This window comes from Oryctolagus cuniculus, chromosome 5, assembly GCF_964237555.1.
Source record: "Oryctolagus cuniculus chromosome 5, mOryCun1.1, whole genome shotgun sequence".
In the NCBI taxonomy this organism is placed as follows: Eukaryota; Metazoa; Chordata; class Mammalia; order Lagomorpha; family Leporidae; genus Oryctolagus; species Oryctolagus cuniculus.
The window spans coordinates 122608674-122623339 of record NC_091436.1 but is presented as its reverse complement, the minus strand read 5'-3'; the positions used below and the strand labels follow the sequence as shown (position 1 = coordinate 122623339).

Here is a 14666-nt window from a genome sequence, read left to right as displayed (position 1 = left end):
AATACGTGGTAGATTTCATGATATCCTGCTTTCTTGCTCAAGAACTGCTCATTCATATCTGAAAGGGGAATTTGAAGAAAAAAATCACCTAAATTATTGATCTACTTAAAGTTTTTTAGTGGCTGTGATATGTCAGGTACTATTAAATCAGTTGTTAGTAATGAGCTTAGGGATAAGGTAAAACATTTCTAACTGACTTTTTTTTAACATTTATTTATTTATTTTTCTTTGAAAGAATTACACAGAGAAGGAGAGGCAGGGAGGGAGAGAGAGAGGTCTTCCATCCGCTGGTTCACTCCCCAGATAGCCACAATGGTCAGAGCTGCGTTGATCTGAAGCCAGGAGCTTCCTTTGGGTCTCCCACATGAGTGCAGTGGCCCAACGACTTGGGCCATCTTCTACTTCTTTCCCAGGCCACAGCAGAGAGCTGGATCAGAAGTGGAGCAGCCCTGAGAAATAAAACTTTTTTGGGACAACTTTTTGGCACGGGGATTAAAATGCCACTTGGGATGTCCACCTCCCATATTGGAATGCCTTGGTTTGAGTGCCCTCTGCTTCCTGTTCCACCTTCCTGTTCATGAACACCTTGGGTGGCAGCAATGATGACCCAGTAGTTAGGTCCTTTATCACCCATGTTGGAGACCTGGATTGAGTTCTTGGCTCCTGGATTTGGCCTGCCTCAGACTTGGCTATTGAGAGCATTATTGGATGGGAGATCTCTGTCTGTTTCTATCTCTCTGCCTTTGAAACAAATGAAATGAATAAAAGTAAGAAAAAATTCTTGCCTCCTCATTTGTTTATTATCTTTGCTGATCTTTGATTCTAAGAAACGCAACTTAATTGCTTTCTGTTTTCAAATCATTTTAATGCACAGACCATGATCAGATAGCCAAATTATTATATGGTTATATTATAATAGGAGTGGCTTTGCGTTTTATCTTATATTTCTCATCTTCTATTATGCCATTTCCTACCTATCAAGATCCTATATTCATGGACATTACTCAAATTATACTGTTTCTGGACCAATTTTGTCCGAGTATAACCTGTTGTGTAGAAGGCTTTAGAGAGTGATATTTACAGTGCTTGAAAGTCCGCTGTGTTTCCTACATGATTGTATTTAGGAATCTTTTTTTTTTTTTAATTAAATATCTTAGAGTCATTTTCAGAGGAAGTGATGTTTTAGAAAGTAAATACTGTACTATTAATATGTATTTTACTTACTGGCTGTTCGGTGTTTGGGTAAAAGGGAATAAAGGTCAGGAGGGAAGAAACACCGAAAGTCTAACCAACAATGTAGATATTCAATGAAATTAGCCATTGTAGATGATACCCAGAGTCAACTGGAGGCACTCTTTGTTCAGAAACTGGGGAACAAAGTAGATTGATAAGAGTTGATGCATGAATATCTAATAGTGTGGGGATTATGATGGTGAGGAGAGAGATTGGGTCCAGAGGAGGAAATAGTATACCTCACAGCAAACTTTGCCTTAATTCTGCTTAGAACTTTGGTTTCATTTGATTCTTGTGATGGCATCTTACTTGGAAGACAGTAAGCCTGAGTTTTTACTACTCACTCTAAACTAGTTTTGCTTTCCTTTCTTTTCCTCTCAGAAGATTTATTCTTTATTTTGCCCTTAGAAGATTTATTCTAATATTCGTGGATTTCATTGTGTTTCAGAGAATATTAGAGATTCCTATACTAGTTCTAGATGTTGAACAATGAATTTATATATTCAGATGGTTAATTTTGATTAAAGATAACTGCCTGAGGTTATATAGCCAGTGAACAGAATAGAACCAGTATTTTATGCAAGACATCTGACTCCTGGATTAATAACAACACATTTGGTCAAATGGGAGTTACTTTTCAAGAATTATAGGACTTGACTATCAAAACAAGTCATTGTTTCCTGTATTAGGAAGCAGCAGTAGCTCTCATGGATGACTTCAGTTTTATTCTTTAAAATGTAGGTAGTTTATGAGGCAGACAGGGAACTACAAAATGAGTAGTACTCTTTGTCATGTTGAGATTGTAGCTACCAGTCTTTATGTAGACTTTTTTTTTTTTAGATTTTTTCTAAAAGGCAGAGATACAGAGAGCAGAGAAAGAGAAGAGGGAGGGAGGGAAAGAGAGACACAGAGAGAGAGAGAGATAGGGAGGGAGGGAGGGAGAGAGTATTCCACCCACTGGTTCACTCCTCAGATTTCTGCAACTGCTGGAGCTGCACCAATCCGAAGCCAGAAGCCAAGAGCCTCCTCTGGATCTCCCATGCGGGTGTGGGGGCCCAGGGATTTGGGTCATCCTCTACTGCTTTCCCAGGCCATAGCAGAGAACTTGATTGGAATTGAGCAGCCGGGACTAGAACTGGTGCCATATGGGATGCCAGCACTGCAGGTGGCGGCTTTACCCGCTAGGCCATAGCACCAACCCCAATAGACTATGGTTTTTATTAGTTTGAAAATCACTTAGTATAACCTGAAAATGGTAAGATTTTTACATGTTGATATGTGTTACTAATAGCACATCAAAAATGTTTTTTCCCTAAGTGCATTATCAGTTTACATTGTAAAATACTTTGCATAATTTCCATGTTGAATACCTGTAATTTTTCAGTTCTTTACCCAACTAACTTTTTTAAAATCGAAAAAACTTTTATTTCCTGATTGTAAATGCTATGCATTTTTATTAGAGACAAGCATCAAATACTTCTGAGCAGTGTAAAGATTTCAAAGTCAACAGAAATCTTAACAAGCCCAAGAGTGACAATTGGTTTAATTTGTAGCTGAATAAAGAGCTGAAGGATCTTAGAAGTTGTAGTATACTCATTAAGAGCTATGTGTGCCTGTTCTGAAATTGCAATGTAGATATTAGACTATAAATTTCTTATATCCCAGAGATCCTATAGTATTTCCAAAAGGTGCAAAGAGGGATTAGGAGAAGATCATGTTTGGTTTGAGAACAGGAAAGGAAAATTAGTTCAGAGTGAAAGGGAATTTGACAGCAAGGTAGTCTGCCCTTTAAGTTCTTTTTTTACACAGGCAATGCCATGGCTGAGGAAGAACTTCTAAGATCAATCCCATTCACAATAGCTACAAAAACAATCAAATACCTTGGAATAAACTTAACCAAGGACGTTAAAGATCTCTACGATGAAAATTACAAAACCTTAAAGAAAGAAATAGAAGAGGATACCAAGAAATGGAAAAATCTTCCATGCTCATGGATTGGAAGAATCAATATCATCAAAATATCCATTCTCCCAAAAGCAATTTATAGATTCAATGCAATACCAATCAAGATACTGAAGACCTTCTTCTCAGATCTGGAAAAAGTGATGCTGAAATTCATATGGAGACACAGGAGACCTCAAATAGCTAAAGCAATCTTGTACAACAAAAACAAAGCCGGAGGCATCACAATACCAGATTTCAGGACGTACTGCAGGGCAGTTGTAATCAAAACAGCATGGTACTGGTACAGAAACAGATGGATAGACCAATGGAACAGAATTGAAACACCAGAAATCAACCCAAACATCTATAGCCAACTCATATTTGATCAAGGATCCAAAACCAATCCCTGGAGTAAGGACAGTCTATTCAATAAATGGTGTTGGGAAAATTGGATTTCCACGTGCAGAATCATGAAGCAAGACCCCTACTTTTCACCTTACACAAAAGTTCACTCAACATGGATTAAAGACTTAAATCTACGACCTGACACCATCAAATTATCAGAGAGCATTGGAAAAACCCTGCAAGATATAGGTACCGGCAAAGACTTCTTGGAAAACACCCCAGAAGCACAGGCAGTCAAAGCCAGAATTAACATTTGGGATTGCATCAAATTGAGAAGTTTCTGTACTGCAAAAGAAACAGTCAGGAAAGTGAAGAGACAACCGACAGAATGGGAAAATATATTTGCAAACTATGCAACTGATAAAAGGTTGATAACCAGAATCTACAAAGAACTCAAGAAACTCCACAACATCAAAACAAACAACCCACTTAAGAGATGGGCCAAGGACCTCAATAGACATTTTTCAAAAGAGGAAATCCAAATGGCCAACAGACACATGAAAAAATGTTCAAGATCACTAGCCATCAGGGAAATGCAAATCAAAACCACAATGAGGTTCCACCTCACCCCAGTTAGAATGGCTCACATTCAGAAATCTACCAACAATAGATGCTGGAGAGGATGTGGGGAAAAAGGGACACTAACCCACTGTTGGTGGGAATGCAAATTGGTTAAGCCACTATGGAAGTCAGTTTGGAGATTCCTCAGAAACCTGAAGATAACCCTGCCATTCAACCCAGCCATCCCACTCCTTGGAATTTACCCAAAGGAAATGAAATTGGCAGACAAAAAAGCTATCTGCACATTAATGTTTATTGCAGCTCAATTCACAATAGCTAACACCTGGAACCAACCCAAATGCCCATTAACAGTAGACTGGATAAAGAAATTATGGGACATGTACTCTATAGAATACTATACAGCAGTCAAAAACAACTAAACCTGGTCATTTGCAACAAGATGGAGGAATTTGGAAGACATCATGCTGAGTGAATTAAGCCAGTCCCAAAGGGACAAATATCATATGTTCTCCCTGATCGGCGACAACTAACTGAGCACCAAAGGGAAAACTTGTTGAAATGAAATGGACACTATGAGAAACAGTGACTTGATCAGCTCTTGTCCTGACGGTTGATGTACAATGTAATACTTTATCGATTTTAGTATTTTTTTTTGTTCTAGTACCATTGGTTGAACTCTGTAATTAACACACAGTTATTCTTAGGTGTTTAAATTTTAACTGGAAAGTGATCCCTGTTAGGAATTTGGAAAACATTATGCTGAGTGAAATAAGCCAATCCCAAAGGGACAGACACCACTTGTTCTCCTTGATAGGTGACAACTAACTGAGCACCAAACAGGAAACCTGTTAAAGTGAAATGAACACTATGAGAAACTGTGACTTGATCAGCCCTCACCCTGACTGTTGATGAGCAGCTTGATATGTTATCCCTCTTAGAATTTTATTTTGTTTGTTCTACTTAATACTTTTGGTTGAATACTGTAATCAATACACAATTCTTCTTAAGTGCTGAAACTTAACTGAAAAGTGATTGCTGTTAAATATAAGAGTGGGAATAAGAGAGGGAAGAGATGTGCAATTCGGGACATGCTCAAGCTGACTTACCTCAAACGGTAGAGTTAGAAAGATACCAGGAGATTCCAATTCAATCCCATCAAGGTGGCATGTACGAATGCCATCTCACTAGTCCCAGTGATCAATTTTTGTTCACAATTGATCATAATGATAGGACTAAGAACCAAAGGGATCACATAAACAAGAATAATGTCTGCAAATACTAGCTGATAGAATAAAAAGGGAGAGAACGATCCAACATGGGAAGTGAGATACACAGCAGACCCATAGAATGGTAGATGTCCTAAACAGCACTCTGTCCTCAGAATCAGTCCTTAAGGCATGCGGATCCAGCTGAAAAGCCCATGAGAGTATTTCCGGCATGGAAAGCCAAGATACTCGGGGGAGGGGGGGGCTAAATGAAAGATCTCCACGAGTGAGATCCCAGTGGAAAGAACAGGTCATTAAAGAAGGAGGTACCTTTCTCTGAAGGGAGGAGAGAACTTCCACTTTGACCATGGCCTTGTCTAAAAATTATCAGAGTCAGTGAACTCAGGGGGCTTCCATAGCCTTGGCAGCTCATGACAAGAGCCTAGGGTGATTACTGATGCCATAAACAAGAGTGTCAATTTGTTAAGTCAACAACAGGAGTCACTGTGCACTTACTCCTCGTGTAGGATCTTTGTCCTTAGTGTGCTGTACATTGAGATTTAGTGCTATAACTAGTACTCAAACAGTATTTTTCACTTTATGTTTCTGTGTGGGAGCAGACTGTTGAAATCTTTACTTAATGTATGCTAAACTGATCTTCTGTATATAAAGAGAATCGAAAATGAATCTTGATGTGAATGGAAGGGGAGAGGGAGTGGGAAAGGGGAGGGTTGCGGGTGGGAGGGACGCTATGGGGGGGAAGCCATTGTAATCCATAAGCTGTACTTTGGAAATTCCATCTGGTCTCCTACATGGTGGAAGAGGCCAAAGGTGGGCCATCTGCTGCTGCTTTCCCAGGTGCATTGGCAGGGAGCTGAATCAGAAGCAGAGCAGGCTGAACTAAAACCTGTGCCCTAGTATGGGATGCTAGTGTTGTAGATGATTGCTTAATCTCCTGTGCTACAATCACACTGGACCCAGCACCATGTATTTTAAAATCTCTACCTTTCCTCATCTTTTCTCTTAGAAATTAGGTTTGTTTCTGGTCTCTCTATCCATTTTGTTTCATTTATCAGTATGTCTGTTTTTATCCTAGTACCACATTAATTCTTTGTGTCATGATAGTGTTCTTTGTATCTTGGTTAATAACAGTCACCCGAAATTATTTTTGCTGTTGTTGGCCTTTTGTTGTATGTAGAACAAATTTAGAATCAGCTTATTAAATTACTTGAAATACAGATATTTGTTGGAATTGCACTGCATAAGTAAATCAGTTTTAGAGAGCATTAATATCCTTAAAAATATTTATTTGAAAGGCAGAGAGATGAACACACAGAGAGAGTGAGAGAGCCCACCCATTCATTGGTTTACTTCCCAAGTGCTTCAACAGATGAGGCTAGGCTGAGCCAAAGCTAGGAAGAAACTCAATCCAGGTCTCACATGAATGACAGGAACCCAATCACTTAAACCATCGCCTCTGCCTCTCAGGGTCTGCATTAGTAGGAAGCCAGAGTTAGGAGCCAGGACTGGATATTGAACCCAAACACTCAGATATGTGACATAGGCATCTTTTTTAAAAAGCATATTCAATTATTTTTATTTTATTTTTTGCTGAGACAGAATGACAGGGAGACAGCTGGAGAGAGACCTTTCATCAAATGGTATATTCCTCAAATATCCATTAACAGTCAAAGCTGGACCAAGCCAAAGCCAGGATCTCAGACTCTCACATGTATGGTAATGACCAAAGTACTTGAACCTTTATCTGCTGCCTCCCAGAGTGTACATTAGCAGGAAGCTGGATCTTAAATGAAATAGTTGGGACTTAACCAGGCAATGCAGTATGGAATATGAGCATTCCAAAGTATGACTTAACTGCTGCACCACACATTCTCCACTGGGCATAGGCATCTTAACTGATAACCTATAGACCAAATATCTACCCTGAGAATTGAATTGAACATGGCGTTACTTTCTTTTTATTTATCTTCTTTGATATTTTTTATTTAGATTTCTAACAATTTCCAACTAACAATATCTGAACAGTGTCTGTTTTTATAAGACCTGTGATCTATGAGCTTTACAGATGTTTGGAAAAAATGAATAATATTTCATGATATGTAAAAATTATGTGAAGTTAAAATTTTAGTGTCCATAAAGTTTTAATTGGAAAGTATTTGTGCTTTTTGCTCTCTCTACACATGGCTGAGTTGATTGTTACAAAAGAGGTTGTATTGCCTGTACATTTGTAAAGTATCTATTATCTAGTATTTTATGGAAATAGTTTCACCCTTTCTGAATTAGAATAATTGTTTGTCTTATTGTTTGTCTATGTATAACAGGGCTTCTTTGTATGTTGGGGTAGGATGTGGGGTGGAGTTTCAACCTTTTTTTCCTTAAATTCTGTCTCCGATTCTGGTAACACTTACTTACGCTTATTCTGGTAAGTCTTAAACTCATAATGGGTGACTATTGCCAAAATGAGTATTAGTCTTCAGATTTATTTGGTCAGAACAAAAGGTTCAAAACATTGGTATAATAATTTATATTTTCATCATTGTTACTGTTTTTTAGCATGTTATATTTCAGAATTTAAATAAAATACAGCTTAATTTATATCTTCATTGATTTCCTGTTTTATAGGAAATTAAAAGAGAGGCAGAATCCAAGGATGACAATTTGCCCATAAAACGAGAAAGGCATGGGAATGTAGCAAGTCTTGTACAACGAATAAGCACCTATGGGCTTCCAGCTGGAGGAATTCAGCCACACCCTCAAACCAAAAACATTAAGAAAAGTACGTAAATAGCTCCTTTCCTGCTTAATCAATTCAAAATAGAAGGATATTTTGTGAATATTTATACATTAAGAGAAATTAGTTTAACCTTCTGCCATGACTGCAGTAACTTCCTATTATGCACCTGTTACTAGTTATTGGCCTATGTAGTCATTCCTCATTTTTAATCATGTACAGCTAGTAACATAATGGTAGTTCAGCATGAGTAGCTGGTAACCATTTATAGCAATTATAGAGTACAATATGAAACTTTATTTTCTTAATAATATTATAGACTCTGTTTAACGGTTAACACTATACCTTATCTGTATTTTATATACTGTTTTATTTTTTTGAAGTAGGCTTTTAAAAAGAGATTTTTTTATTTGAAGGGCCAAATGAAAGCGAGAACTTCCATCCACTGATTTACTCCCCAAATAGCTGCAACAGCCAGGGCTGAGCCACACTGAAGCCAGGAACCAGGAACTCCATCCAGATCTCCCATGTGGGTAGCAGGAACTAAAGTACTTGAGCTGTAATCTGCTGCTCCCCAGGCACATTAGCAAAGGGCTGGGTCAGGAAGTGGAGTAACTGGGATTTGAACAGGTACTCAGACATGGGATGTGAGCATCTCAAGTGGCAGCTTGACCTACAGTGCCATGCCCACCTTCACTGTATTTTAATACCATTTATTCAGTGGGATACTGAAATATTTGTGATCCTTAGTAATATAGATGCAAAAAAAGTGTTTTTTTTTCTTTTTTATGTTTATTTCCTTTTACTTGAAAGATAGCCACATAGAGAGAGATCTTTCATTTGCTAATACACTCCCCAAATGCCGATAACAGTCAAATCTTACCAGGTTGAAGCCAAGAGCCTAGAAATCTATCTGGGTCTCCCATGTGGATGGCAGGGACCCAAGCATTTAGCCAACACATGCTGCTTACTAGGATGAATTATCAGGAAGCTGGATCAGAAGTGGAGTAGCTAGAATTTTTCCACACTCCATTATTGGATGTGGTTGTTGCAAGTAGCAGCTTAACCCAGTGTGCCACATCACTTGCCCCAGAAATAAAAATTTTGACAGTACTTACTCTTCAGTGGTAAAACATCTAAGCATGAAATTTTCAAGGTCATTAGCACAAGAAGGTGCCCTTTACGGATTCAGAACTCTGAAAATATGTTCAGAAAATAGCTTGGCTTGAATTTAGATATAGATTTGAGTCTGTCGTTTCACCTCAAAAACATAATTTAAACTCTGTTTAATTTTATTTTGATCCTGGTGAGAAAGTGGCTAAAAGGAAGGGAATATTGATATTCTCAAGGAACTTCCACTCTTAAGAAAAACTGTTACTAAAAATTATAAAATATTATACATGTTCACAGAAGTATAACATTGTGGAAACCATTAGTACTTTAACATAGTAAAAGCTAAAGCTCCTTGAGATTGAAAACTTATTACTATTGCCAGTTTGATTTAATAAGTAGTAAATGAGTATTTAAACACATTAACCTTAGATTAGTATCTTTGAAATTGTGGTATGTATTAAAGTGATAAGAACAGATATTACACTTGATTTTAACCAGAAGACTGAGAAGCGATGAAATTGTGGCCTGTATATCCCTTGTGTTACCAGGTAATCTACAATAAAGATTGTTTACATATATTTCCCAAATGATAAATGTAGGGTTATTAATGGATTTTATGGAGAACACTTATATCTTAGTATTTTCCCATCTATACTTTCTATGCTATTTACTGTCTATAGGACAGAATAAGCCATTTGAATGGGTAAACCTCAACTTTCTGTTTGACATTGCTACCTGATTATTTTTATAAAATGAAAACAAATTTTTATGACATGAAGCAGATTTTATGACATGAGACAGATCAATTAAGTTTTATTTTTAATGAATGTCTAAACAATGTTCAAACAATATTTAGATATTTCCTGGACTATTTTCAGTCTAACTGCCTGAAGGTTATATCAGTACTGCCATTGTTCCTGGAATTTGAAGCTGTTTGTGTGGAGAATGGAGTAGAATAACTGAAGTCTGTATCTTACAGCTGAACTTCTATGTGATATTTCTGTGTTTTGGGAGAAGTTTTAGGAATGGAAAAGTCGTTTATGAGCTCTGCCCATAGCAAATTTTAATTACAACATTTCTTTCAATCTATGGAGCCAACCATAAAAAGATACATTTTTTTAAAAATTTTATTTAAGGTAGACAAATTTCATGAATTTTATATATACATTATATATAGATTTAGGAAAATAGTGATACTTCCCATTCCACCCTCCTTCCCATCCACACTCGCGCCTTTCTTCCTCTCTCTCCTATTCCCGCTCTTAATTTTTATAAAGATCTACTGTCTTGCAGGTTTTCCCCATGTTCTCTACTTATTTGATGGTATCGGGTCATAAATTTAAATACTTGATCCATTTTGAGTGGATTTTTGTGTACATACAAGGTAGGGGTCTTGTTTCATGTTTCTACATTCAGAGATCCAGTTTTCCCAGGACCATTTGTTCAAGAGATTGTCTTTGCTGCAGGGATTGGTTTTAACTCCTTTATCAAAGATAAGTTGGTTGTAGATGTGTGGATTGCTTTCTGTAGTTTGTATTCTGTTTCATTCTTCTACACATCTGTTTTTGTGCTAGCACCAGGCTGTTTTGATTATAACTGCCCTGTAGTATGTCTTGACATCTGGTACTTTGATGCCTCCAGCTTTTTTTGTTGTTGTTGTTGTATTAGATTGCTCTAACTACTTGGGGTTTGTTGTGTTTCCATACGAATTTTAGTATCTTTTAAAAATATTTATTTTTTGTTGAAGATTTATTTATTTTATTTGAAAGTCAGAGTTCTGTAGAGGTAGAGGCAAAGAGAGAGAAAGGGAGGGAGAAAGAGGGAGGGAGGCAGGGAGGGAGGGAGGTCGGTCTTCCATCCTCTGGTTGACTCTCCAGATTGCTGCAACAGCTAGAGCTGCGCTGATCCGGAGCCAGGAGCTTCTTCCGGGTCTCCCATGTGTGTGCAGGGGTACAGGACTTGGGTCATTTTGTACTGCTTTTCCAGGCCATAGCGGAGAGCTGGATTGGAAGTAGAGCAGCTGGGACTAGACCCAGTACCCTACGGGCACTGGCATTGCAGGCGGCAGCTTTACGTGCTACACCACAACCCAGTATTTATTTTTTAAAGATTTACTTATTTATTTGCGTGACAGAATTTCAGAAACAGGAGAGACAGAGAGAAAGATCTTTGATCTGTTGATTCAGTCTCCATATTGCGGTAGGTGGGCCAGGAGCTTCTTCCAGGTATCCCACATAGGTTCAGGGGCCTGGGATATCTAGAAGAAATGGATACACTCTTGGACATATACAACCTACCTAAATTGAGCCAGGAAGACATAAACAATCTAAACAGACCAATAATCGAGACGGAAGTTGAATTAGTAATAAAGACCCTCCCAAAAAAGAAACACCCGGGACTGTATGGCTTTACTGCTGAATTTTACCAGACTTTTACAAAAGAACTAACTCCAATTCTTTTAAGCTATTCAAAACAATTGAAAGGGAGGGAATCCTCCCAGATTCCTTCTATGAAGCTCATATGACCTTAATTCCTATATCTGAAAAAGGTACAACAGAGAAAGAGAACTCACAGACCAATTTCCCTGATGAACAAAGACACAAAAATTTTCCACAAAATACTATAAATTGAATCCATCAAAACATAAGAAAGATCATTCATCCGGACCAAGTGGAATTCATCCCTGGTATGCAGGGATGGTTCAGAATTCACAAATCAATAAACGTGATACCTCACGTTAACAAACTGAAAAATAAAAATCATACAGTTATCTCAATTGATGCAGAGAGTGCATTTGATAAAATATAGCATCTTTTTATGATGAAAGTCTTAAGCAAATTGGATATAGAAGGAACATTCCTCAACAGAAGGCAATTTATGAAAAACACACGGCCAGCATACTATTGAATGTGGAAAAGTTGGAAGCATTCCCACTAAGATACAGAACAGACAAATATTCCTATTTTCACTATTGCTATTCAGTATAGTCCAAATAGTCCTGTATGTTTTAGCCAGAGTCATTGGGCAAGAAAAATAAATCAGACAGATACAAATTGGGAAGGAAGAAGTCAAACTGTCCTTTTTTGCAGATAAATGGTTCTATATGTATGGGATCCAGAAGTCTCCAATAATCAGTCCTTTACAGTAACTAAGAAGTTTCACAGTACCAGATTTTAAGATGTACTGCAACATTTATAATCAAAACAGCCTAGTGATGGTATAGAAACATATGGATAGACCAATGGAACAGAATAGAAACTCCAGAAATCAATCCATTTATCTATCTATAGCCAACTTACCTTTGATAAAGGAGCTAAAATCAATTCCTGAATAATTCAACAAATGGTGCTGGGAAAACTGGATCTTCACATGCAGAAGTATGAAGACCGACTGCTATCTTACATCTTACACAAAATGGACCACAGAACTAAATTTATGACTTGATATCCTCAAAATGCTAGAGAACATTGGGGAAACTGCAACCTACAGAATGGGAAAAATTATTGCAAACTATGCAACTGATAAAGGATTTATATCTAGATTATATAAAAAGTTCAAGAAATTCAACAGTAACAAAACAACCTAGTTATGAAATGGACAGAGGACTTGAACAGGCATTTTTCATAAGAGGAAATCCAAATGGCCAACAGACACACAAAAAAGTTCAGGATCACTGGCTGTCAGGAAGATGCAAATCAACCACGATGAGGTTTTACCTTACTCTAGTTTGAAGGACTTTCATACAGAGATCAACAAACAACAAAGCTGGCGTGGATGTGGGGAGAAAGGTCCCCTAAATCCATTGTTGGTAAAAATTTAAACTGGTGCAAAGACAGCATGGGGATATCTCAGAAATCTTAATATAGACCTCCCATATGATCCTCCCACTCCTGGGAATTTTCTCAAAGGAAATGAAATCAGCATATGAAAGAGTTATCTGTACCCCAGTGTTTAATGTAACTCTATTCACAACTGCTAAGATGTATTATCAACCCAAATGTCTGTCAGGTGAAGACTTTTATAAAGAAATTATGGGATATGTACACCATGGAATACTACACAGAGATTTAAAAAAATGAAATCCTGTCATCTGCAACAAAATGGATTTAACTGGAAAACATTATACTTAGTGAAATAAGCCAATCTCAAAATGACAAATCCCGTATATTCTCAGTGATCTTTTGTAACCAATAGAGCACCTAAAAAGTAATCTATAGAAGTGATAATGATACTTCGAGATGTGATGACTTTGAACAGTCTTTGTCTCAATTGTTGAGGAGCATTTTTTCCATACTATTTTTTGAACTTAGTATACAGTTAAGTGTATAAAATTAATTGAACATAGATCTTATTAAAAAATAAGAATGCAGTAGGAGAGAGGAGGAAGAAGGTTGGGAATATGGGTGGGAAGAATCACTATGTTCCTACAGTTGTCTTTATGAAATACTTGAAGTTTGCATACCTCAAATAAAAGGTTTCTGGGAAGAAAATATATACAACACAAAAATGTAATATATATGAATGAATCTGACATTTTCTGGTTTGATTATTGTTTACAGCCCTTGAGTGACCATGGTTATTTTCTGCTTACTACTTGTTGAATTCTTTATTTGGTAGAGAGTTAAGCTTGTGGTTATAAAATAGACTGCAATTATGTCATAAAAAATTTAAAAAACAAGAAAGGAATGAGGAGGGAGGTTTGGAGGGACAATATAGTAGGAAGTAGCATTATGCTCTTAAATCTATGTATATGTGTTTTGTTTATAAAAAAAAAACCCTTTTATTCATATTAGGTGTATGAATTTACTTGAGAGGTAGAGTTATAGACAGAGAGGGAGAGACAGAATGGTCTTCCACGCATTGGTTCACTCCCCAGTGGTTGTAGCAGCCAGAGGTGAGCTGATCTGAAGCCAGGAGCTTTTTCCAGGTCTCCTACGTGGGTGCAGGGGCCCAAGCACTTGGGCCATCTTCCACTGCTTTCCCAGGCCAAAAGCAGAGAGCTGGATCATTAGTGGAATGACCGGGAAAAGAACCGGTTCCAATATGGGATGTCAGTACCACATTATCTCACTATACCTCATTGCTGGCACCCATAACTTGCTTTATGTGTAGTTCTATAAGGACAAAACTGGCCTTTTGGTCCACTAACACTTTAAACAGAATTCAGATTGTTTTTGCCTTCCTATTTTACTACCACTTCTATACTATTTTATGTTAATCTAATGTGATTTTGTTACCCTTAATTTGTATCATATGTCTAATACACAAAATAAATCCATTTTAAATGGTTTTTAAATTTTTAAATAGCAATAAATATTACTAAACAGTACTATTAATATTAGTACTGTTAATAACCAGTAAAACAAGGGACTGGTATTAATGGTGAGGTAGGTTAAGCCACTACTTACAATGCTTATTCCCACATGGGGCCACAGCAACTAGAGCCCAGCTCCCTTCTCCATGGTGGTGGGTGGGTAGGAGATCCCTACAGG

General features: G+C 37.4%; 1 protein-coding gene across 3 annotated transcripts in view; it reads left to right on the top strand.

Moving 5' to 3' along the window:
* Positions 1 to 14666, top strand: part of CD2AP (CD2 associated protein) — a 138242-nt gene that overhangs the window by 54686 nt on the left and 68890 nt on the right. For 2 of the 3 annotated variants that reach the window (XM_008263019.4, XM_051854659.2), the window contains one exon: positions 7953 to 8106. In XM_008263019.4, the coding sequence (XP_008261241.2) occupies positions 7953 to 8106 (154 nt within the window). Of the gene's footprint in view, positions 1 to 6933; positions 7047 to 7952; positions 8107 to 14666 lie in introns of those variants that run through there. The other variant, XM_051854660.2, reaches the window with a different exon arrangement.